The sequence below is a fragment of the Malaclemys terrapin genome, chromosome 3, assembly GCF_027887155.1.
Source record: "Malaclemys terrapin pileata isolate rMalTer1 chromosome 3, rMalTer1.hap1, whole genome shotgun sequence".
In the NCBI taxonomy this organism is placed as follows: Eukaryota; Metazoa; Chordata; order Testudines; family Emydidae; genus Malaclemys; species Malaclemys terrapin.
In genome coordinates this window covers 60,712,808-60,739,600 of record NC_071507.1, presented here as the reverse complement: position 1 = coordinate 60,739,600, position 26,793 = coordinate 60,712,808, and the positions used below count along the sequence as shown (strand labels likewise).

At 44.1% G+C, this 26,793-nt stretch overlaps 1 protein-coding gene across 1 annotated transcript in view; it reads left to right on the top strand.

The window, feature by feature from the left end:
• The window catches only part of DNAH8 (dynein axonemal heavy chain 8), a 581,193-nt gene that overhangs the window by 148,921 nt on the left and 405,479 nt on the right, over positions 1–26,793 (top strand). The window contains exons 22-23 of the mRNA XM_054024546.1: positions 12,149–12,268; positions 23,460–23,601. Coding sequence (XP_053880521.1) covers positions 12,149–12,268; positions 23,460–23,601 — 262 coding nt within the window. The remainder of the gene's footprint in view (positions 1–12,148; positions 12,269–23,459; positions 23,602–26,793) is intronic.

The following is a 26,793-nucleotide window of genomic DNA, read 5'->3' as shown; positions in this document are numbered from 1 at the left end:
CAGACCAGATGATCATAATGGTCCCTTCTGACCTTAAAGTCTATGAGTCTATGAGTCTATACTTACGCGCTGGTTCGGCGGCAGGCAATCGAACTTCTGGGTTCGATTTATCGCATCTTGTCTGGACGCGATAAATCGAACCCGGAAGTGCTCGCCGTTGACTCTGGTAATCCTGCTCGGTGAGAGGAGTACGCGGAGTCAACGGGGGAGCCTGCCTGCCGTGTTTGGACCGTGGTAAGTTCGAACTAAGGTACGTCGACTTCAGCTATGTGAATAACGTAGCTGAAGTTGCGTACCTTAGTTAGAATTGGGGGGTTAGTGTAGACCAGGCCTAAGGGAAGGTCTTCGAAAACTCCTTCCCAAAGTGTTCCTCTGGATGTATCAGCTGAAAGAGGCCTCAGAAAATCCCTGCCTCTGGGACTGTCCTCTTTTAGGCCCAGGGAATCAGAGTCCTGCCCTCAAAAGCGCAAACGGAAGTCAGCATTCGGTTCCTCGAAGTCTAGGGTGTGGGTATCTGTGAAGTTTCCTGGGGTACCCAGAGTTGCAAGGCAATTCATACCACTCCCCCTTAGCATGAGAAAAATCTTGTCTGTGCCTGCCAGGAGGTCAGCTTTCCAACTCCACTGGCCATGGTTAACACAACCACTACCCTGTAGGCCTTTGCAGGCCCTGCTGTCTCTCTACATGTTAGTGACAGGCAGATTACAACTGCTGAGACCTCTGAACGTCTTCCAAGAGGGTCCAGCCCCTGTTCCACTGGACATTCATATTATTCACAGATACGCTGCTTCCAAAATAATAGTACACCCCAGCTGACCAGTTCCACCCCAGATCACCACTCTGTTTAACACACAGCACTTAGATATGTTTATGCGGAAATCTAGTATAAATGTATTTAACAAAGCATAGAGATTCAAGTAATAGCACATAGAAGTATTGGAAACAAATGGTTATCCATCAGATCAAATCATTATACATTCTAGAGCTTAGACTTTATTAACAGGATACTTTCATGTCTAATAAAAAATTGCTCACCAGTGCTTTACAATAAGGCTGGCTGTGACCCCCTTTTCATAAGAGAAACATGCTGTTAGCTTGCTTGCTTTGTGAAGGATCCTGTGTGTTTCTTTGCATTCCCTGATACACCAGACTAATCTTAATCATAAACAGGACACCCCCCAGCTGAGTGTTTTTTCCTGTAGGTTTTCTCTCTTGTAGATTTCCCAATTTTTTGACTGGTATCTGGCTTAGTGTGCAATCAGGCATCCATTGTAAGGCATACAGTACAGAATATACACCTAGCCAGACAGAGAGATAAGTGTCTGTTACCATCTGCCTGAAAGGAACATGTCCGAGGTCTGTGACCTCTTGGTGATCTGCCTTACCTCCCATATTTTAAGAACATACTTTTTCATATAGATACACAATTTCTTAAATATTGTCCATACATACATTTCACAGTGATTATGATGATCATTGGCTTATTGGTTCTCATTAGAGACCTCACATGCCACCCATTGGTGGACAATTATTATTCCTGGGGGAAACTTTGTGCCACTGCACAAATGCAGAATTAATGTCCCCCACAGGTTTTACTCTTTCTTGGGAGAATAACTTCTGGGCAGCGGTCTCAACCAGGCGCATCTGGTCCAAGTGTTGGGAGCTGCCAGGGGAGATGTAAATCACTGACTTGGGGCCGGGTGGGGCTGGGCATGAGTGTAAGACTCTGTCCCTCTTGCTCACTATTGCAGTGCGCCAGAAGTCTGGGGGCTCAGGGCTGAAGACGACCTGGCCAGTGGCTGCTATTGTTGCCAGGCTCCAGCTGCTAGTCCCAGATGGGCTGGGGAGGATGGGACTTCCTCTTCCTTTACATGGGCCCTCCTGAGGCTGGGTCAGACCCACCCCCAGCTGCAGGAAGCTCCGCACTTGCACCCTCTGCTTTCTGTCCCCATCACTCCCCAGCCACAGGGGGAAGGGTTCACTGTACAGTGAGCTGTGCCACTGTCCACCCAGCACCCGTGCATCCAACCCCACCCCCAACACACATCTCGTTCCCTGCCAAGCCCCACCCTCTGCATCCAGACCTCCCCCAGACTCCCCCACCAAGCCCCACCCTCTCCACTCCTGTTGCCCTTCTAATCTATTGTCTGCAACAATTTCAATTCTAGTCCATTGACTGTATAGTGACATGCTGAGTATTACTTAGCCATGCCAGTCACTGAGACCCCAATCTGGTAAAATATTAGTTTCAATGGGGTTACTCAGGTGCTGGACTTTATGCATATATTTAAGTGCTGTGCCAGATCATGGCCTAACTTCACTCCTAAGGATGTGTCACCCTTTAGGGTATGTTTACACCGCAAAGAAAAACACATGGCTGGCCTGTCCCAGCCAACTCAGGCTCGCGGGGTTTGGGCTGCAGGGATGATTCACTGCTGTGTAGACTTCTGGACTGGGACTGGAACCCAGGCTCTAAGACCTTGCAGAGTGGGAGGATCCCAGAGCTAAAGCTCTAGTCTGAGACCGGAAGTCCACATTGCAATGAAACAGCCCCAGCAGCCTGAGCCCGACAAGCCTGAGTCAGCTTGCATAGGCCCAACCTGTTTTTTCTTTGCTGTGTACCTTTAAAGTCTTCTTTGCTTGACATACATGGAAATATTAGTATTGCCATCCCCTACTTTGAAGGAACGCTCTCTGACATGTTTATCATACCAGGCTTTTTGCTCTTTCTGAGCATCTTGTAGGTTTTCTCTAGCAAGGGCTAAAGAGGTTTGGAGGGTGGTTTGTAGGTTGTTTACAAAGTCCAGAATGTTAGTTCCTGGAGAAGGCGTAAACCCCTCCCATTGCTGCTTCACCAACTGTAATGGCCCCTTAACCTCGTGGCCATACACAAATTCAAATGGTGAAAACCCTAAACTGGGATGTGGTACAGCTCTGTAGGCAAAGAGCAACTGCTGCAACACTAGGTCCCAATCATCGGAATGCTCATTTACAAATTTATGTATCATGGCCCCCAAAGTTCCATTAAACTTCTCCACTCGGCCTTTTGTTTGATGTTGGTAAGGGGTGGCAACCAAGTGGTTCACCCCATGAGCTTCCCATGGTTCCTGCCAGGAAATTAGTTCCCGAATCTGTAAGGATGTCAGAGGGCCAACCTATCCTGGCAAAAACGTCTGTTAAAGCCTGGCACACACTTTTAGCCCTGGTGTTGCTTAGAGCTACTGCTTCCGGCCATCGGGTGGCAAAATCCATGAAAGTCAGTATGTGCTGCTTTTCCTCTGGGTGTCTTTTTTGGAAAAGGACCCAGAATATTCACAGCTACTCGCTGAAATGGAACCTCAATTATGGGGAGAGGCTGGAGAGGGGCTTTGACCTGGTCTTGATGTTTTCCCACTCTTTGGCATACCTCACAAGACCGGACATAGGCAGAAACATCCATTCCCTCCCAGTGGACTTCCCCAAATGGTCTTTGGTTCTGCATGGCCACTCAGATGATTGTGGGCTAAGCTTAAGAGCTTTACCCGGTACTTAGTTGGAACTACCAACTGTCTTTGAGGATGCCAGTCTTCCTGGTGTCCACCAGAAAGAGTTTCCTGGTATAAAAGTCATTTTTCTACAACAAACTTGAATTGATTAGAAGAGCTGAGAGGCGGTGGGTTGGTTTGTGCCACCGTCCAAGCTCTCTGGAGGCTTTCATCTGCTCCCTGCTCAGCCTGGAACTGTTCCCTTGATGCTGGAGACATCAGATCCTCATTGGGTTGTGGACTTGGGCTTGATCCCTCTGGAAGCGATGTAGGGGATGGGGCTGTTTCCGTTGACTGTGAACCGCTCTCCGCTGGTGCACTATGTTGGGGTTCAGGCTCTGGCTGAGCCTCTTGCGTAGGTTTATCTGCTGCTGCCAGTGCAGGATCGGTGGTGCCCTCTGGTGTTGAGGCTGCAGACAGGGTTGCAAGCGCTGGATTCAGTGCTGGCAATAGTTCTGGTGCTGGTTGCTCCGCCGATTTCGGTTCTGGGACTGTCTCTGGCTGGGTCTCTGTGACTGGATCCACTACTGCTGACGCAGACGTTGGCATGGGGTCTGGTTCCACCACCTCAGTCTGAGTCTCTGGTAACATGGTCTGGGCCCTTGTAGAAATCTCAGGAACAGAGCTAGGTGTGACAGCTTACTTAGCCTGGCTGCGGGTGACCATTCCCACCCTTTTGGCTAGCTTCACATGACTGGCCAAGTCTTCCCCCAGCAGCATGGGAATGGATAGTCATCATAGACTGCAAAAGTCCACAATCCTGACCAGCCCTGGTACTGGAAAGGCAACTTGGCTGTAGGCAAGTCAAAGGAGTTTGACTTGAAGGGTTGAGTTGTCACTTGGACCTCTGGGTTGATTAAGTTGGGGTCGACTAAGGATTGGTGGATAGCCGACACTTGTGCTCCAGTGTCCCTCCACGCTGTAACCTTCTTCCCGCCCACACTCACAGTTTCCCTTTGCTCTGAGGGTATCTGGGAGGCATCTGGGCCTGAGGACCTTTGGTGTGACCCCGGTGCTATGAACTGTAATCTGTTGGGGTTCTTGGGGTAGTTGGCCTTTACAGGCCCCAGCTCATTACATTTAACACATTGCCCAGCTGGCTGGTCACTAGGGTGAGGTGGGTTGCTGGAGAATGGTGTGGTGGAATGATAAGGTGTCTGGGGTTTTCCTTGGGGTGTAGTTGGGGCCTTGGGTTGCCCCCGGTGGTAGGGTGTGATCCGAGGGTGTCCCTTCTGGTCTCCACTCAACCTGCGACCAGGGTTGTTCCTCTCTGCTCCCTCCACCCATTTTGTTCTGATTTGCCCCGCCTCTCTGGCAGTCTGGGACTGCTCGTATTGATCAGCATAAGAAGCAAGACTTTCTACTGAGTCCATTTTCTTATCCCATATACACTGTTTTATATCATCTTTGGTCATATTCAGGAATTGTTCCTGAGTCATCAAATCACACATTCCTTTAAAGCTAGTTACACCCCTGCAGTTGACTCATTTATCTAACATATCCTTCATCTGGTTTACATAAGCCACATTACTTAGTCCAGGCTCTCTCTTAAGGGCTCTAAATTTTACTCTGTAAGTTTCAGGTGTAACTTGAAATTGTTTCAAAACCAAATCCTTAAATTTACCATAGTCAGACGCCTCCTGAATAGGCATCTTGTTGAATATGTCCAGAAATCTTCCAGTCAATTTTGCTACCAGTGTGGTCATCTTGTGCTCATCAGGAATTGCATGGAGTGTGCACAGTCTCTCAAAGGTGAGGAAAGATTCAGCAATATCACTGGATTCATCATACTGTGGACATAGTCGCTCCCATTTGTGGATTTTTGGGGATGGATTGTTAGGGTTATCCAGTGGACTCAGCGTAGCTCTTTCCAGATCTACGTGCTTCAGCTCTAACTCCATCGCCAAGCGTTTTGCCTCTGCCTTCAAGCGGTGCTTCTCTGCCTTTGCTTCCATCTCCAAGCGGTTCTTCTCCACCTCTGCTTCCAAGCATTTCGCCTCCATCTCTGCCTCCAAGCGTTTTAAGGCTATCTGTCTGTCATATTCATTTTGTCTCCCCTCAGCTTCAAATTTAGCTAATTCTAGTTTCTGTTGGACATTGCGTTTTGCCATCCTAGCTCCTGCTTGCCTAGCTTACCTGAGAGTAAGAATGAAGAAGAAAAACTGCTTGTGAATTCTCTTGTAGAAAGTTAACTATCCTGCCCTCAGTTACAAGACAAAAATCTCCAGTTTCTCACAGCTTAAAAATATCCCTTTGTTACAAGGACCTGATACTTTTGCCTCCAGGCAAAGAGAGATAAGATCTTTATCTGCCCTCAGCTCTGGCTTTCTAAGCAGCTAAAAAGGGGGGGAAAATGATCCTTTTAAAAATCCTATTGGGCTTTTGGTTCAAAACGATCTCTGGTTCAAAATGATCCCACTGCTACCACTGTGTCAGGGTTCCCTTCCCACTCTGAACTTTAGGATACAGTTGTGGGGACCTGCATAAAGCCCCCCTAAGCTTATTTCTACCAGCTTAGGTTAAAAACTCCGCAAGGCACGAACTTTTTCTTATACCTTGGATTAAGTAACACTGCCACCACCAAGTGATTTATTTTAAACAACTATTTAGGGAGGGCCACTTGGAGCCCTACCTTCCCCAAATATTCCCCCAAACCTCTACACCCCTTTTCCTGGGCAGGCTTGAGAATAATCCCCTCACCAATTGTTACAGATGAACACAGACCCAAACCCTTGGATCTTAAAACAATGAAAAATCAATTAGGTTCTTAAAAGAAGAATTTTAATTAAAGAAAAGGTAAAGGAATCACCTCTGTAAAATCGGGATAGTAAGTACTTTACAGAATAACAAAAGACTCAAGAACATAGAGGATCTCCCCTCTAGGCAAAACCTTAAAGTACAAAACCCAGGATAAACCTCCGTCCTCCTACAAAAGAAATCACAAGCCAAAATAAAAGTAAGCTAACGCATTCCTTTGCTAGTACTTACTAATACTAATGGAGTTGGATTGCTTGCTTTCTTGATCTGTCTCCGGCAAGCACACCGAACAGACAGACAAAGCCTTTCTTCCCCCCCGCCTCCCCAGATTTGAAAGTATCTTGTCCCCTTATTGGTCCTTTTGGTCAGGTGTCAGCTAGGTTACCTGAGCTTCTTAACCCTTTACAGGTAAAAGAGGAATTAACCATTTACAGGGTAAAAAGGGATTTTATGCTACCCTTAGCTGTATGTTTATGACAGATGCCTTGACCCACGTTCAGCATTTCAAGCTTCCCTGGACATGGTGGACTCTGCTCCCAGGGCCATGGTGACAGTTGTAATGATGCATTGATCCTCCCAGGATCCTCCCAGGGCCGCCCAGAGGATTCAGGGGGCCTGGGGCAAAGCGGAGGAGCTTGTACTCACCGGGCGGTGCTCCGAGTCTGTGGCAGCGGCATTTCGGTGGCGGGGGGCCCTTCAGTTGCTCTGTGTCTTTGGCAGCACTGAAGGGCCCCCTGCCGCCGAAATGCTGCTGAAGACCTCGACCGCCACCAGATGAGGAAAGGGATTCTTGGCCAGGGCTCGTGGGTCCCCTACAGGGCCTGGGGCAAATTGCCCCACTTGCCCCCCCCCCGGGCGGCCCTGGATCCTCCTGGCTGCCTATTGTTCAAAACAAAGAAAAATCCTTTCTCATGCTCTATCTTATTTTGAATCAATAAGTCAACGATATTTATAAACTAATTTAGCACTACTAGGACCATCTGTGACCACAATTAGGTCTTAATGCTTAGACTTAAATTCATACCTAATTGTTTTGCTGACATATTGATTATAGAACACACCTGCTATACCACATGTGTCTTGTCTATTTTGTCATTTATTAAGTTAATCAATTACAGAGCATTTATGGGCATCCCTTATCGGTTACACATTTTGTCCACTAATACATACATCTATAGTAGTGTAACCCTTCTGTCAGGTGGAGTTGGCAGCAACGAGGGCCAGGTTCAATATCTAGGGTTTTCTCTTAACTGTATAAAACAGAATCGGCTTGAGCCCCTACCCAGTAATCTGGGAAAATTTACCACCACCCTGGGTTCCTCTCGTAAGCAATACTTCCCCACTCACAAGCACTGTGTCTGTGTATAACAAAAGAGAAGTTTTATTAAAAGAGAAAGGGAACCCAGCATTAATGTAGAGGGGAAACGGTTAATAACCTTTCCATAACTGTTGTTCTTTGAGATGTATTGCACATGTGCATTTCAATGTAGGTGTGTGTGCGCTCTGAGCACAGTTGCCAGATTTTTTTCTCCTAGTGGTATCCATCAGGTCTGCTCCAGTGCCCTCTAGTGCCTTGTGTTCATAGTGCTGGTATAAAGGGCTCAGCTGACCCCACTCCCCTTCAGTTTCTTCTTACTGACTGCCTCTGATAAGAGGGGACGGAGGCTGGGTTTTGGAATGGATATGTGCAACACAGCTTGAAGAACAACAGTTATGGAAAGGTTAGTAACTATTTTTTCTTCTTCAAGTGCTTGCACATGTCCATTCCAAGGTAGGTGACTTACAAGAAATTGTACAGCAGATGGGTTTGGAGTTCAAGGACAGGCTGACTGCAAGACTGCATGTGTACCGATAACAAGGTTGCTGCTCTGAGGATGTCCTCAATAGGGACTTGCACTACGAAGGCAGCAGAGGAGGCCTGAGAACTTGTGAAATAAGCTGTCAGATTAGCTGTGGGCAAGATGTTTGTGAGTTCATAACGTGCTCAGATGCATGAAGTAAGATGAGATTCTCTGTGTGGAGATGGGGAGACCCTTTATTGTCTCTGCTATCACTATGAACAGCTGAGTAGATCTGCGGAATGGTTTGGTCCTTTGTATATAAAAAGGTAGGGCCTGTCTAACATCCAAAGAGTGAAAGCACTGTTCCTCTCTGTTCGCATGTGGTTTAGGGTAGAATACCATCAGGAAGATTGCTTGACTTCAGTGGAATTGTGAAGCCATAGTATCTACATGATATAACATGATTAAATAGGTGGAAGTTGAAGCTAGACAAATTCAGACTCAAATTTAGGCATAATTTTGACAGTATGTGTAATTAATCATTGCAACAATTTACCAATGACTGTGGTGGATTCTCCATCACTGACAATATGCAGATCAAGATTGGATGTTTTTCTAAAAGATATGTCCTCAGAATTATTTAGGGAAGTTACATGGCCTGTGTTATACATCAGGTTAGACAAGATGATCACAATGGTCCCTTCAGATCTTGGAATCTATGACTCTATGAAAGATCTGGTCCATGGTTCTTAACCTGATCATCAAACTAGCTGCTTCCTTCCTGATGCAGCAGATGCTGATTCAGATGACAAAGAAAGCCTCTTCCTGGAGTATTGTGGCGTCTTCTTAGGTGGTTTATTAGATCTTTGGTACAGCTTCTGGACTTGAAGAAAAAGACTTCCTCTTTCTGGCAGATGTGCAAAGTGCAAGGAACTGCAATCTTGTCCTGGAGTCATCTACAGTATTTATAGGTTCATATTGTTTAAGGCAAGAGGGGACTGTGGTTCCCAAATCTTTTTCAGAGTCACTGCTTCTGAGGATAGAATCCCTGGTCCTGTAAGTATGGCCCAAATGCTTTGTTCCTAGATGTATACATTTACATTTAACCATATTAAAATACATATTGTTTGCTTGTGCTCACTTTACCAAGCAGTCTGTATCACTCTGAACAGTGTCCTGTCCTCTTCATTATTTACCATTCCTCCAATTTGTGTGTCATTTGCAAACTTTATCACTGATGATATGTTTTCCTCCATGTCATTGATAAAAATGTTAAATAGCGTAAGGCCAAGAACCAATCCCTTTGGTACCCCACGAGAAACCGTCATGCTCAATGATGATTCTCCATTCACAGTTATATTTTGAGACCTATCAGTTAGTCTGTTTTTAAACAATTTAATGTGTGCCAGGTTAATTTTACTTCATTCTAGTTTTTTAATCAAAACGTTGTGCATCACCAAGTCAAATGCCTTATAGAAGTCTAAGTATATTACGTCAACACCTTTACCTTTATCAATCAAACTTGTAATCTCATCAAGATATTCAAGTTAGTTTGGCGACATCTATTTTCCATAAATGCATGTTGATTTGAATTAATTACATTATCCTTGTTTAATTCTTTATTAATGAAGTCCCATATCAGTAGCTTCATTATCTTGCCTAGGATCAACATCCAGCTAAGATGGCCTGTAATTACCTAGGTCATCTCATTTACCCTGCCTTCACTTCCCTTCTAAACCAGGTTGATTTTTTATGAGCGTAGCCTTCTTCCTCAGTTGTAGGACTGTGGCTTTTTGGGCATCTAGTAAGGTGTTCTTAAATGATTCCCAATTACCATTACAATTCTTCTGATTAAATTCTTTCTCCCAAGTGATTTGGCTCATAATTGTTTTCAGCTTTATAAAATTAGCCTTATTAAAACACCAAGTATATGTATTATTTTTCTGGACTTTATTCTGCTTGCACATGTGATCAAGTAATGATCCTTGTACCTAAGCTACCATTAATTTTTAGTTCTGTGATCACTTCTTCTGTATCTGTTAGGACAAGGGCTAATAAGGAATCTCCTGTGGACCTTCTTACTTTTTTTACAAGTACCTTTCTTTATTTCCTTGCTGCATTGAGAGGGATTATCACAACCAGATTCTCAATAAGCAAACAAGATTACACCATCGAATTCCACTCCATGATGTCTTGCATCCCCTTTCTTGGTCCCTGTTAGCTGTACTGTGGGTAATGTGGGATGCTCATCTGGGACTCTTAAAGGCACAGAGCTGCAGAAAACCTCTATCCCCAAGAATCCCTCTGTAAAAATGTCCTGGAGCTCCATGAAATCTATCTAATTTAGAAGATTTTTTTAAATCAAATGTTGGGCCTCTCTCTCCACAAATCTTGATAGACAACACCACTACCATATATCATGCCACATAGCAAACGAGGGCATGGTCAGCTCCTTTCTGCCTGAAGCCTCAAGATTTTAGAAACAATAGATGGCAGCTATAGCTCTTATCTACCAAAACTGGGCAATGACCCGGCCAACAACCTCAGCAGACCATCAGCCCACTATGTGTGGACCTCAAAGCATTCCTCAGGAGCACCTGGGGGAAACTTTTCCCTAAACCCCCTTGTGGCAGGCCTGGCACCGCCTTGCCCCTTTGTGGCAGGGGTGAGATGGGGTGTCAGAACCTCACCACTCTCAAGTTCACTCGCCCGTCTCTCTGTGGGCGGCCGGTTGCGGCCTAATGGCCTCCTTCCACACAATCACCCCTTGGTCTGGGTAGTGGGCCTAGCAGCTAGAGTCCGGGTAACTCAGCCCAAACATCTGGGCCCAATGGTCAGGGTCCATATAAATCGCCTCCTGCATTGGAACACTGTGGCCTAATGGCCAGAGTCCATACAATCCCCCCTCACAAGCAGGGTAGTGTGGCCTAGCGGCTGGAGTCCAGGTAACTCGCCTGAAGTTTCAGGGCAATGTGGCCCAATGGTCAGGGCCCATATAAATTGCTCCCCATGTTGGAGCAGTGTGGCCTAATGGCCAGAGTCCACACAATCCTCATGGTGTTGGGGAGTGGTGGTAGGGGGACCCAGGCCCACCCTCTCCACCAGGTCCCAACCCAGGGCCCTCTTAGTGGCAAGTTCCCCTTGCCACCAGCTCGGCAGGGATCCGCCCACAACATGCCAAGCGTCTGTATTGCTCTAATGCTGTTTGCCTCTATAGTTCCCCTGGGTCACTTCCTACCATAGACACCGGATTCTCCACTTTGGGGGGGTCCTCCAGTCTGTTCCCCTCCTGTGATGTACTCCATCTGGGCATCAGGGTGCATCCCGGCTTGGCTAACCTCTGGTGTGCAGGCTGTCCCTCCTCAGGAGTTGGTGGCATGCCTCCTTTCCCTCCAGTGGTCAGCCCAGACTGAGCAGCTCTGCAGGCTTTTATACCTGTTCTCCAGTTGGAGCATGCCCAACAGAGCTTCCGGGGCATGGCTTCCTCTGCTAGAAAGGAAGGGTTAACCCCTGCGGTACCAGTGCGGGGCCGCTGTGCCCCGTCACACCCCTAGAAAATCAGGCATGTCAGCACCCTCCCCCAAATACACCCCAGCTGTTGGAGTAAGTATCTGTTTGGGTCGGTGGTCTGTGCCCATTGTATTCTTCTCTTGCTACACATCAGTCTTTGGTGTACTTCTGTTAGTCTTAAAGGTGCCACAGGACCCTCTGTTGCTTTTTACAAACCTCACACTGACCATGATAGATTTATCTTTCAATGTTGTAGCTGTCTATACTTCTCTTATCCTTAGTTTATTATTATCTCTTGTTGTATTATGTCTTATTTAAGGCCTGATCCTGCAACATGCTGAATACCTCCTGAGAGAAGCTGTGTATCTTTGGCTGTTATTAAAGCCAATGGGAGTAGAGGGGTTTCAGCCCCTTGTAGGATCAGGCCTTTACATTATAGATTCATGGGGGCAAGGAACTGACATTAGTATTTATCTGTAAGACCGAGGGTATACTGATGGCATGGTATAAATAATAATGATGCATAACACTTTAGAGGTACAAATGTAGTGTTAATTAAATTTTGCTTTTCTTTAGGTTAATGACTTATGTGAAATGCAGATTGATTTAATAATGAAAGACATATCAAATACTCTTTTAATTGTCCTGCCAGAGGATGGTCCTATCAAAATGGAGGATATGCTGGCATGCAATGAGGTATACATCATTTTACATCTTAGAATCTGAATCCTTGTGTTTTGTGTACATTAGAAAATAATGTTTAAATCATGCATTTTTATTTTATTCTTTTTTTATCTAGAAGAGGGCTTTTCCCTCTCTGGAGAAACACAAAATAATGATATTTTTATTTTTAAAAAGTATTAACCATACCTGCATTTTTTTGTGATTAAAATATTTCATTTTGAATAACTTTACCAGTTTTGCAAAGGTAAATATATTTTTTGTAGTTATAGTCCTTGGTTTATGTCTTTGATCTACTGAGATTGCAATATTGCATAGAACTTGAATTTATTTAACTATCACTACTAGATGGCATGCATACACCTATCTTTTATTGAGGTCTACAGCTAATAGCTTCATTAACTTAATTATTTTTGTCATATGTCTGGTCTTCCCCATCTTACAGAAGAATCCTTACATTAAATATTATTATTTCAGTTATTGAGACACAAAGATGTGCAAAGTCTTTCAATCAAGTTTAAAAAGACCAGACTTACCACTTTCCTTTTAGTCTTTTTACTTGTGTTCTGAAAGTACAAAGCCCCTATCAATTCTCAATTCTAATTTTACTTCTACTTATTTTTCTTTACTGTTCTGTAGCTAGATGTGAAAAGAAAAGAAGGCAGATAATAGAAGAAATGTAACATGAGGCAGTTACAGCTCAGGCTTTTTAGCAGTACAGATTATTCCCTTGCTAGATCTGGGGAACCCTGAGTTGTTAACTGGAAGTTCACTGCATTAAACTTCATGTTGCCATTCTTTCTTTATTTATAGTGCCAGTGGTGTCAATGGCAGAACCCACACTTCAGATTCTGGTGCCTGTGAAAAAGTTGGTGCTGCTGCTACTTGTAATGATGGTTTCTGGGTAGTTGGTTGGTGTTGGCATGAGCTCTAGCAGTAAAGGCTCTCTCTTATCTCCACATTGGTCTATCATTCTTGAGGGCCTGCTTGAGACTGAGAGACACTCAAATTGGGATGATTAAAACTGATTTTTTTTTTTAAATATGGAAGACACTAAGTCTTCATAGATCAGAAAATATCCTTATGGTAAGAGGTCAATGAGCCTGTCTGTCTTCAGTTTCTAGAATGGATCACTAGAGTCACTGGCTTTTCTTTATTCACTGTCAAGTAGTTCCTCTACTGAATATATTTGCAGTGCCTTTGAACCTGTTCTGGATGGGTTGGTGAAAGAGATATGGCAACATCCTCATTCCATCCTGGACAGAGTAAAGGCAGTTGAAAATAATTACATTTTACCTCTAGATACCTCAGCCCCATGAAAATTTAAGAATTGCCCCTTTCTATGAGGCATTAATGCCTTTCAAGGATAGGCACACTAAGTGCCTTCCATGTCTAGGAGAAGGCCACATTGACAGGTGCTCAATTTGTAAGTCTTTCTCAAAGACAACACCAAAAGCTAGAGAAGCACACCAGAAGATGTTTTTGATTGAGAAATCAATTCATCCATCCTCAAACCCTGGAGTCACTGGGGCTGAAAATCTGGAGCAATTATCTAAAAGTGCTCCACATCAGAGGACTGAACTGATGAAATGACAGGAAGTCATTAAAATAAGCTTCCTCCTCAATTGGTAATGACTCTCAGTGGATGGGAAAAAAGAAACATTCTGACATCTAGATCTCATCCCCTAAGTCTCTCTCACAAGACTCTTAGAAAAACAGAGCTCCCCCTTTGGCCTTGGAGAAGGATATCACTAGGCCCAGAAAGGGTCCCTCTGCAACCCACTCAAGCTCTGGACACTGAACCTTCATACTGGTCTCCTCAGAGTGTAAAAAATTGCCAGGTACCAGTCATATGGTACTGAAACACATGGTACTGATGCCTTCAGTACTGGAATTTTCAGCCAAACCTGCAAAAGAGAATTGCCAATTAGCAGGCATTATTGGGCAAATATGACTATTCTATGACAATATCTCCAAATTCACTGATAAAGTCCCACAGGACTGCAGGAAAGAATATTTAATTTCAGAAAGTCAACTAGTAGTACATCTTTCCCTTCAGGCAGCTCTTGATGTGTTGGATATAGCAGTGTTGATCTTCATGGTAAGATCATCTGGCTCCAAGCTTCCTGCATTTCTAGGAGATACAGGTTACTTGTAGAAGACCTGCCTTTTGAGAGATGTAATTTATTCTGTTCCAAGACTGATGAGGCCTTACATTCTTTGAAGGACTCCTGTGCAAGACTGAGATTCTTGGGAGTATATATTCCTGCTTCAAAGAGGAAGCCAGCTTGACACCACTCTTATCCAAGTGAATCTTAGTACCTGCAACACAGATCTTCTAACCTTCCAAGAAAGCTTCAGAGGTTCCAGAGGAGAAAACCCATCAGCATTCTCTGTGTCATCTGCACATCCAGCTATGTCCTCAAGGCAGGAAATTTGACTTGTCACTCAGGAGTTCTGTGCAACTTTGAGTAGATCTGCCTATTATTTCCCTGCCTTTTTCATTTTCATGGGGTTTGGATTACCATAACGACAGACTGTTGGGTTTTGGAGATAACAGAACTGGGATACTCCATGAAGTTCCACACCTTTCTCATCTCCCACCCTCTTTCCCATCTCTTTTTGAGATCCTCGCTACAAAAGCATCCTATATCAGGAAGTATAATTGCTTCTAGCTCCTGGTGCAGTAGAAGTAGTTCCATCAGAATTTAGAGGGGAATGGTTTTACTCCTGTTTTCTGATACCAAAGAAATAGGGGGTCTGGTGCCCAATTCTGGACTTGAGATAGCTGAATGTCTTCATCCACAGACTCAAGTCTAGGTAACTCAGGCTTCAATAATTCCTTCCCTGGATCCACAGGACTGGTACTCTGTTCTCTATCGTCAAGATTTATATTTTCATAGTAATACTTCTGTCCTGCCCACAGAAAAAATATCTGAGGTTTCAAGTCAGCAATTCCCATTACCAGTACAAACTTTTGGACTGTGCATAGCAATGAGATTATTCAACAAATGCCTGTAATAGCAGCCTACCTGAGAAAGTGAGAAGTCAGTTTATCCATACCTTGGTGACTGGCTCCTTAACAGGTGGTCAACACCCTTTAACAGAATGGTTCCCTCCCTGGGAGTCAGGGTCAACCGGGAAAATTGATTCTAGCCCCCACTCAAACAATACATTTCATAGTAGCAGTCCTGGATGCAACAGCAGCAAACACTTACCCCCCCCCCTCCACCCCAGGAGAAATTCCATTACTTAGTAGATTTAGTCTCTGGCGAGCAGATGGATTTTAGAGCCTGGGCTCTAACCTGAGCCTGAATGTCTACACTGGTATTTTTAGCCCTGTAGCATGAGCCCTGTGAGCCCAAGTCAGTTGACCCAGGTGCTGAGACTCACAGCCACCTGATCTTTTTTTTTTTTCTTTCTTCAGTGTGGGCATATCCTTATGCTTTAAGGGCAGAAGGGACCAGTAAATCATCTAGTCTGACCTTATGTAGATCACAGGCCACCAACAGTATCCAGTACCTGTGTATTAATCTCAACAACTGAAATGAGACCGAAGTATTACAACCCACAGGAGACTAGACTATTATGTGCCATAGGCAGATAATAGGAGGGACTGAGGTGCACCAGTGCCCATGGTGCTCGCAGTGGCAGGGAAATTATTAAGTGAGATATCCCAGATAATCCTGGCAGGTAACCTGCACCCACATGCGGCAGAGAGAGGCAACCCCCCGAACCTCCCAGATCACTGCCAATCTGACTTGGAGGAAAATTCCTTCCCGACCTCACATATGATGCTCAGTTAGACTCTGAGCATGTGAACAAGAACCAGCCAGCCAAGCACTTGAGAGAGAGATTGCTTGGTGCCACGTCAGAGCCCCGCCCTCCCTGTCCAATGTCCCATCTCCAGCCCTGGTAATCCTTGATGCCTCAGAGGAAGAAGATAAAAAAAATCCTCTAGTATACAGTGGGGGGGGGGGGAAATCCCTTCCTGACCCCTGCTCATGGCTGCCTGAACCCCGAAAGCATGAGCTTTTAGGAACATAAGACAAACTGAAAATGAGCTTCAGGGCTGTTGAGTCCTGTCCCATATCACCACAAGCAACCCCATCATACAATTTCACTCATATTTTTGTCCAATACCTTCTTAAAACTAATTGTTTGCACCCACAACTCCTACTGGGAGGCTGTTCTAAAACCTCACCCCTCACATGGTTAGAAGTCTAATTTCCAGCCTGAATTTTTTCATGGCCAGTTTATACCCATTTGTTCTTGTGCCAACATTGTCCGTTAGCTGAAATAGCCATTCAACCTCCCTGGTTTTTACCCCCCCCCCAATATATTTGTAGAGAGCAATCATATCTCCTCTCAGCTTTCTAAACTACCAAGCTCTTCAAGTCTCTTCTCATAAGATAGGCCTTTCATTCTCTTGATCATCCTCATAACTCTTTGCACCTGTTCCAGTTTGAATTAATCTTTCTTGAACATAGATGATCAGAATTGTACGCAGTATTCCAAATGAGATCTTACCATACCAATGCCTTGTACAATGCGATTAATACTTCTGTATCTACTAAAATGTCTTCCTAATACATCCTAGGATTGCATTTGCCTATTTCACAGCCGCATCACATTGATGGTTCATAGTCATCCTGTGTTTGACCCAAACACCTAGATCTCCTCCTCTGTCGCTTCCAACTGATGAGCACTCAGTTTGTAGCAGAAATTATTATTATTAGACCCTATCTGCATTGCCTTGCACTTTGTATTATTGAATTTCATCCCATTTCTGCCACGCCTGTCTTCAAGGTCATACAGATTTTCCTGTATAATGTCCTCCTCTGTGTTGAATGATGCTTCACAGCTTTGTATCATCAGCAAATGTCGTTAGCACAGTCCTGCTTTTTGTGTCAAGGTCATTAATAAAAATATTGAATAAGATTAGTCCCAAGACTGATCTTTGAGGAACTCCAGAAGTAAGCTCTCTGCAATCTGATTCTCATTTCAGCAAAACCCATTACCTTCTCCCATTGAGCCAATTCCTTATCCACTGTACAATGCTTGTATTAATCCCCATCCTCATTAATTTAACTAATAATTTTCCATTTGGCACCGTGTCAAATGCTTTACTGAAGTGCAGGCATATTGGATCTACTGCACTTCTCTTATTTAAGAAATCAGTTATTTTCTCAAAGAAGGAAATCAGGTTAGTCTGTCAGGATCTACCTTTGGAAAACCAATGTTGCATTATATCCCCTTACCCTGTACCTCTATCAATGTAATTATTCTTTTCTTCACGATTTGTTCTAAAACCTTGCATACTACTGAGGACAGAGTAACAGGTCTGAAATTGCCCAGATCATGTTTTCCATTTCTTTAATATAGGTAGGACCTTAGTTCATCTTCAGTTGTAGGATGTGATGGGATATACTCCTCACACCAGTCCTGAAAGAGTTGAATTAGGCCAGGCAGGTCCAATCAGATAATTAAACTGCAAATGGGGGCAATTTAGGCTATGTGGAGGGTGCTAATTAGAAGGAAGCTCACATGTGAGGGTACAAGTGGGACTTCTGTAAAGCCAGGAGGCTGGCAAGAGAGGGGGAGGCAACGGTAAGGAAGCCTGCAGTCTCTCTCCCTGAGGTAAGGGAGAAAGAAGGGGAGATAGGAACCCCTGAGAAAAAGGATAGGAAACGAGAGTAGAGGGTAGGTCTGGGTTCTCCTGCCCTCCATTGTAGAGTGGTATTGCTTGAGGCAGTGAAGGGCAGACTGCCTGAGTCACTGCAGGAGTGATATAGTCAGGGCAATGCAGGGCCGGTGCAAGGAAGTTTCACGCCCTAGGTGAAACTTCCACCTTGCGCCCCCCCAGCCCTGCGGCAGCTCCCTGCCCCCCCTGACCTGAGGCGCCCCCCCAGCAGCTCCTCCCTCCCCCACCCTGAGGTGCCCCCCCCGTGGCAGCTCCCCCACCCCAGCAACTCTCCCCCCCCCGGGAGCCGTGCGGCAGCTCCCCACCCCAGCTCACCTCTGCTCCACCTCCTCCCCGAGCACGCCGCCCCCACTCTAATTCTCCTCCCCTCCCAGGCTTGCGGCGCCAAACAGCTGATTGGTGCTGCAAGCCTGGGAGGTGGGAGAACTAGAGCAGCGACTGTGCGGCAGCCCAGCCCAGGAATGCTATTAAAAAAAATTGGGGGCACCGCTTTTTGGCACCCCCATATCTTGGCGCCCTAGGCAACTGCCTAGTTTGCCTAAATGGTAGCACCGGCCCTGGGGCAATGGGTGTGAGGACTGCCTAACACTGTTTGTGCAGAGACTTTGAAAGACTCCCCTGGAAGGAGAAAACACAGTGTGATCTGGCCAGAGGGCTGAGTCACAAAGCAGCCATAATGCGACTCCATGAGTGGGAGGAGAGCGGCAATGGTGGAAGACCAGAAAGGTGGTGCTAAACCAGGTGGAGCTAATTGACAAGATGGAGCACCATGCAGAGGTGAGTAGAGCACCCTGAGACATATGGTAGTATCCCCAAATAGACAGATTTATTAAAAATCCTTGCTATTGGTCTAGTAGTGACATGTGCTGGCTCTTTCAGTTTTCTGGGATGGAAATTATCTCCCTCCCCCCCCAGTTTGAGTACATTAATCTCTTTTAGTTTTACTTTTGCCTCAGATGTGGTAATATCCAGTTGTAGACACTATTTCCATTAGCCATTCTTCCTTCATTCACATATTCCATATTATCATTTTTATTGAAAACTGAGACAATGTATTCATTTAGTTTTAGGCTATACCTAAATTATCTTTAATCTCCTTCCCATCCACACAGTATAGAGGCCCAACTGCATAATACCTTATTCTTTTTATTTACACATCTTAAAAACCCTCTTATTTATGTTGAATTAGCTCTTACCAAGGAAATTAATCTTGACTATACAGCAATTCTCACTTTATTCCTAGTTTTCTAACCTTCACAATGTAGCATTTTTTTGCTGATCAACCCTTTTTTTCCATTCCCCATAGGCTCTCTGCTGACTCCTAATAAACTTTTGGAGGTGATTATTCATCCAGCCTTTCCCTACAAGGTTTTTCCACTTGCTTCGAATGTTCTCTCTCAGTCCCCTTCACATAATCCTCATTTTTCTTTAGGCTCCAGTTTCTGGCTGTCTCCATCATCTCTTCATCTTGTGACACTGTGCACTCCAGGGGAGTGTCTGTAAACTCCATATTCATCATTTGTATATAATTGTGATATTGCATATAAAGCATGCCATGTGAGGTATTACGGGAAAGGTTATGATCTGCTGAAAGTCATTGTTCTATCTTAATATGTATATCATTAGTGCATATGAAGTTATGAGATTGTGTTGTATGGTTGTCACTAAAACATGCTGTAAGTTGGGAAGCGCCCAGATACTAGCTCCCCTAAGACAATAACCAGGGGGATAACCAGTGCCTATGCGGGTGTTGAACAACCATCAACAGCCATTGTCCAGCGAGGGAGCTACAAAGCAATGACTCACTTGTGGAAGGCCACACCAGGGGAATTGCTCACCCTTGCCCGGTGACTCAGCAATGCCCACCAGACATGCCTGGACTTCTGTTCTCCAAGCACATGGATTAAGGGTACAAAACAGAACACAGTGGCCCCATGCTTCGCCTTTCTCCTTCCCCCACCTACTCTGCAAGCAACAAGGACATTCAGAAGACTGAAGACTCCTACAGGGGACTAGCCCAGGTTTCAGGGATGAAACCTGTGTACTATGAACTGCAATATCCAGTGGGGTGAGAAAAACTTCTTAATCTAGATGTTGCCCAGTCTAATAGGATTGAGAGTTTAGACTGTGTGCTTCTATTTTATTTTGGTAACCACTCTGACTATTTTACTATCACTTAAAATCTATCCTTTGTAATCAATAAACTTGTTTTACTGTTTATCTTTACCAGTGAGTTTGCCTGAAGTGTTTGGTAAATCTGCTCAGGTTTACAAAGGCTGGTGTATATCCACTTTCCAGTGATGAAGTGGTGAACCAATTAATGAACTTGCACTGCTCAAGACCCTTTCTTGAGTAATGCAAGGTTTGAGATACAAGGCTGGGAGCTGTGGGGATTCGGCTGGTGCTTTTCTCTGTGTGATTCATGAGTGGCTCTGGAAGCATTCATGCAATCTAGGTGGGTGTGGGGCTCCAAATGCAGTTGTGCTGAGTGATAACAGCACCTGGAGGGTTTGTCACTAGCAAAACATTGTGAGAGACAGCCCAGGCTAGAGAGTTAAGGGAGCACACCAGTCCCCCAGTCCTGGGCTGCACCCTGGGGATCCTGTCACACCTCTCTTATTCAGGGACTTGCTTCTTTTCCTTTCTTCCTCATCACCCCATCTTCTATCCATTTCTCCTTCTTGTTCCCCAGTGCAGCAAACCTGTTACTCAACTCAATTTCCCTAGCTGGTTTCTTCCAGTGCCATGGAACTTCCCATGATCTGTGCAGGGCATGCCCCTGTATGGGGGTGCAGAAGAATGTTTGGGGGGTATGGTGGTCCTGGCCCAGCCCCTACAGGGGGCATGGAGGGAGCGCCATCCAGACCCTCTCCATCCCCAGCTCTACTCCGGCCCCACCCCCAGCTGCGATGCCAATTCCCGGCCCTGCACCTTCATCCCTCCTCCAGCAGAGGGCGAGAATGCATTTGAACAAAGGTCTCCCACCTCTAAAGAGGTGCTCTAACCACTGAGCTATTGGGATATGCGATATTCTGCTGTTGTAGCACCTTCAGTTGCTCCTGCTACAATAACCTGTAACAACAAATGTGGATCAGAGAAGATATAAAAGAAAGACAGAAAGAACTGAATTAGTCTAAATTAAAAGGACTACTATAATTCAAGGACTGTGTTAAGATCTTGCCTGGTAAACAAGAGAAAGGTGAGACCAGTAATCAGTGGATCAAAATTGGTGTGTTGGAAACTAGGCTTAACTCGTGAACAAAATAATGAGGGAATGGGCTGTTCCACCTACCCAGCCCTGTTTGGGGTCCTCAGGAAGAGACTCTGTGGGAAAAGCTGGCTACCACAGTGCTGTCTGTCAGGATCCCAACAAGGGCAGTTAGGGCTAAGGGTCAAAGCAGTGGCAAACCTGAGGCTAAGAGTAGCTGAGGGATTTGTAGATAGTTCCAGACCAGCGTCTATACCAAGGGTCAGAGTCCAAGTCAGGTTTCAGGGGCCAAGTCAGGAAGCGAAGTCTAAAACAAGCTGAGGTCAAGCTAGGAATTCAAGAGCATAGAATAGGAACAATCATGGCAGCTACAGAAGCTCCATACTGTTGTCTGGATGCTCCTGGAATGCCCCTTGGATTTATATAGGTCAGGGAGCCAATCAGGGGCCAAGGGGCTGCTCCACACCAAACCTTTGAGGTGGAACTTCCCATGATCTGTGTCCACAGCAAGTCCAACAACACTTGGGATGTGAGACTTTGTAACTCACCCTCCACTCCCAGTGTGTCCTTTCCCCCCACCTTATATCTTCTCTTTCCTATCCTCCGCCTTTTGCCTTCTGTCTAATAAGAGTCTGTCTTAGCCAGCCAGGGCCTTATATTTTGCAACACTCCTGTAAGCTTGTGACTAGAGAAACACAGCTAAAAGCAATGACCTAAACAGCCCATGGAACAAGTTTGCCATGTTTGAGTGGCTAATAAGACCATGTGCCATGCCTGTGTTTCTCCAGCAGTAAGGTTGCAAGTAAGAGTCAATGCCAGAAACAGGAGCTGCATTTTCTATCTTTGCTGTTCTTTTCTCTTCCCTCTAGTGTGTATTTGTCTTGTTTTGTCTTCTAGAAAATAGGATCAGACTTCAACAACAGCAATGATGACAGCTCCAGCCCATCTCAACTAACTTCTCTTTCCTTCCCAAAGGACACCTATGACCATCATTCATATAATCTAAGAGACTGTTAAATAAGAGATTTTTGCCTTCTAAAGACTCTCTATAGCTAAAGGGAATGGGAATAAGAGATACTGTTAAAATGAAAGCCTTACTTAATACTTTACATTTCAAATGCTTTAACTTTTTCCTTTTTTCCCCTATATTTTTTAATATCTTTGCCATGGTACTAAGCAGGTTGAGATCTCGGTATATCAAACCCCGAACCTTGTTTAATGCTGTTTAATATAGGACAGTAAGAAAGTCATGTTAAAATCTTTAATTCCGAGTCCTTATATTCCACATAAATTAATACAACAACTTCTTTGAGAAGTGTGCCCTTAGCAGAAATATATGTAGGATGACTACTTGGCATTCAATACATATATTTACACAGCCTTAGTAGAAATATTGCAATCTGAAACTTGTTTTGTCAGGGCTGTCATACATCAGAGATGTCAGCTCCATCAAATTAGGTTGCTACTTGTGACTCACCATCAGTGGAATATATATAGAAAAAAGGATATATATTGGGCAAGCACTCAAAGAAGAAACTGTTACTTACTTACCTTACAGTTACTGTGGTTCTTCAAGATGAGTTGTCCATATATATTAGACGAACCACCTTTTTGCTTGCTATTGTGGAGTCTGATTACACCTGAGAGGGTTCAGAGATGAGCCACAGGAAAGATTTGAGAGCTGGAAAAAAAAATCTTTACAGCAATGTTCTCTAAACTTTAGAAAGCTGAGAAAATTAAACCAATCAACCCCTTTCAGCCCTGATGTGGCTTTAATGACGTATCCATATTTTAAGTCTTTGTAATATAATGCATCCTCTCTTTTCTTACATGCTTTGAGCAGTGAAATAGTAAACAATGTTGACATTTAAAATGTTATCACTGGCATCTAAGTTAACATTCATGCCTCAGAACTATTATTTCAGGCTCTCTGTAAATTCAAGCACACATTGCTGCTTCCTTTACACTCAAGTTTTTTTCTGCAACCATAAAACCATCAGGATTAAGGCACATGACAGTCAGAGAAGCTTGCACTGCTATTCATACATTCTTGTTTTGTAAAAAAGAAAAAGTCTCCAATCTCTGAGGCTTTCAGTTGGCTAACATTCATTAGCAGTAAATACACTTTTTAAATATTTTCCTATTGCAATAGAACCTTTTAGAAAAGATGATCTGAGAGCAAAATCATTAATTTTGTGTATTCTTTTACCCTTATTAAATACATATTCAGTGTACTAAACATATGTCCAACTGACAATCTGTATTAAGGTAACTTACTGTATATATTTTAACAGACTTACACCAAAGAATGGGCTGAAATACTGAACCACAAAAGTATGCACATAGAAGATGCTGTCCAGGAGCTGATATCTATATTTGAGACAATTTATGAAATTAAAGATTCTAAGAAAACTTTAAAAAAGTATTCATTGCCAGGTACTTATTAGTATGTGTATTGATGTTAAACAATTTCTACTCTAAGTTTTTGAGAAAAGAGATAGTATCTGACAAAGTAGATTTTTTTCCAGAAAAGATGATTGTTTTAGACCTCTGCCTTCAATCCCTTCTTCTGTTGCATGGCTTCTCTTCTCATTCCTCACTAATAGGTTAATGCTCCCCACCTACTGAATTCAGATGCAGTCCAACATATTTGCTAGGACTCCAGGACTAAGCCCCACCCTTCAGTTCAGACCTTCATAAAAGTCCTTTTAAAACTGCAGAAATACTCCAGCAGCCTATTATTAGCATTAAGACAACAACGTGATATATTAATTAATCTTAAAACAATTATATGTCTAAGTCTTCCTTTTGAGAAAAAATTCAATTTGTATTCTGATCATGTACCGAACTACCAAGGTGGGTTGAATGAACAGAGAAGCTGCTAACAGAATAAGTAAGATATTTCTTACTTGATAATTTTCTGTCTGCACAGCTTCTCTCCTCATTCATCACTAATGGGAAGTAGCAAGCATTGAATCACAGAGCAGAACTGTGGGCATTTCACATTGTGTCTTTTTGTGAAAAGATCTATTTCTGGGTGCCCTGAGACAGCAAATATTTTTTGTCTTTTTTCAGGGACCATTCTTGTATTTCTTCCCCATCCCTGCAGAGATGATCTGCCAAATATTGTCTTTTCCTCCTAGATGGAATGCTATAGGGTAAATGCTGTGATGAATGCACCAGTCCTATTATATTATAGCCTCCTTGCAGAGCTGTAAAGAATGAGCTCCTCCCCGTTTGTTTATACAGAACATAGCTACCATGTTGTCACTTACTACTTCAGTTGCTTAATCTTGTAGGTGAGGTAGAAAAGATTTGAGACCTTGTTAGACTGCCCTTTGCCCCATCATGCTGATATGTAGATATTTCTCAAAATGGTTCCAATGACTGTGTTCGCTGAACTGAGCGCCCCATCCCAAGTTGAATACATCTGAAGTGATAGTGGAGTGGAAGATTGAATGACACCCTCCTGAGAATGTTGCTTCTCTGATTCCACCATTTAAATGAAAAGAGCATTTATTTTGGAAGAGACAGCTTTATGCAAATGACTTGGCTGGTAATTTCTTGCTAGCCAATGCTGTAATAATCTCATTCTGAAGTGAGTGTTTAGAGTTACATACGTTGCTGAAGCCCTGAGGCCCATCAGTCTGAAGAAGAACATAACTATCTCGTTTGAGTCTCTTGGAGTTTCATTGGCAGACTGAATCTTTAGGAATTTTTCTTCTGGAGGGAAGGCTCTTCCAATTTGGTAATCTAAAATTGCTTCAATGAATGGGATCTGCTGTGTAGGAAGAGATGTGACTTCTTCCAATTTATTCTGAGATCTGGTTTCTCAAAAAGAATTAAAGCACAGTCCATGTTGATGGTCAGGGATTCTTGCAATTTAGGAAGAAATAATCAGTTGCACACATACAAAATGGGAAATGACTGCCTAGGAAGGAGTACTGCAGAAAGGAGTCTGGGGGTCATAGTGGACCATAAGCTAAATATGAGTCAACAGTGTAACACTGTTGCAAAAAAAGCGAACATCATTCAGGGATGTATTAGCAGGAGTATTGTAATCAAGACCCGAGAAGGAACTCTTCCGCTCTAGTCTGCACTGTTTAAGCCTCAACTGGAGTATTGTGTTCAGTTCTGGGCACCACATTTCAGGAAAGATGTGGACAAATTGGAGAAAGTCCAGAGAAGAGCAACAAAAATGATTAAAGGTCTAGAAAACATGACCTCTGAGGGAAGATTGAAAAAACTGGGTTTGTTTAGTCTGGAAAAGAGAAGACTGAGAGGGGACATGATTATAATTTTCAAGTACATAAAAGGTTGTTACAAGAAGGAGGGAGAAAAATTGTTCTTCTTAATCTCTGAGGATAGGACAAGAAGCAATGGGCTTAAATTTCAGCAAAGGAGATTTAGGTTGGACATTAGGAAAAACTTCCTATCTCTGAGGGTGGTTAAGCACTGGAATAAATTGCCTAGGGAGGTTGTGGAATCTCCATCATTGGAGATTTTTAAGAGCAGGTTAGACAAACACCTGTTAAGAATGGTCTAGATAATACTTAGTCCTGCCCTGGGTGCAGGGGACTGGACTATACAACCTCTCAAGGTCCCTTTCAGTCCTATGATTCTATGAGATGAAGCTATTAGCCAGTCATCCACACAGAGCTATATTACTGGTTGCGACTAATTTATCGCTTTCCTTCACTTTTTCTATTGCTCCCTTGTGAGCTCCTATAATGTCAGGGAAGCAACCGAGAAATCCCTTGTATTCGTGATTAGTTTCCATCAGAAAATGGAGATCTTTCCTTGGCTGTTCTGCCACGAGACTGGCAATTTCTTCATATGTTTTTCCTGCTTCTGTTATTGCTTCATTGAGATCAGATTCTCCTGTGTAACCACTGGTGCTGAAAACCAGTGCCAGACTCTGTAAGGCTTTTCCTATCTTCTGATATTCCTTGGGTAATGGTCCAGTACAACGGTTCCAGTGTTCTTGTCTGTGAATCTTGCAATCTTAAATGCTCTGCCGTGACTGAGGGGCATCTTGATACCTGACGAGCAGTAGAAAGGTGAAAGAGGAGCATCCTATACTGTTAGCGATCTTCCCCAACCAGGAAACAGAGGTATTTGTGATGTGAGGGTATGATCAATGTATGAAAATATGCATATTTGAGGTCAAGAGTGTTGAACCAATCTGGCATGGACAGGGAGGGAATTATGGATGCAAGAGTCTCCGTGTGGAATCTGAACTTCACGAGGAAGGAATTAAATATTCTGAGGTCTAAGATGGGCTGTGTACAAGAGTTTGCCAGGGCTCGACCCTCTCTGGGGCGACGGGGAGCCACACCGACTCACTACCCACCGGGGCTAGGCACTCTGTCTGGCTGCAGGGTTTCCCCGGCGGTCCTTGCTGTCCTGAAAGGCACGAGAAGCCCGACCCAAGCTTTGGGTGGACCCCAACGTTATGTCAGGGCTCAGACCCTCAGTCAGGGCTGAGCAACAGTAAAAGGTATTTCAGCCCGGGCTCTTGGTCAGGGCGGGGCAACAAACACTAGGACAGGCCCTCAGTCAGGGCTGAGCAACAGCACAAAGTATTTAGACCCAGGCCCTAGGTCAGGGCAGGGCAACAAATGCTGT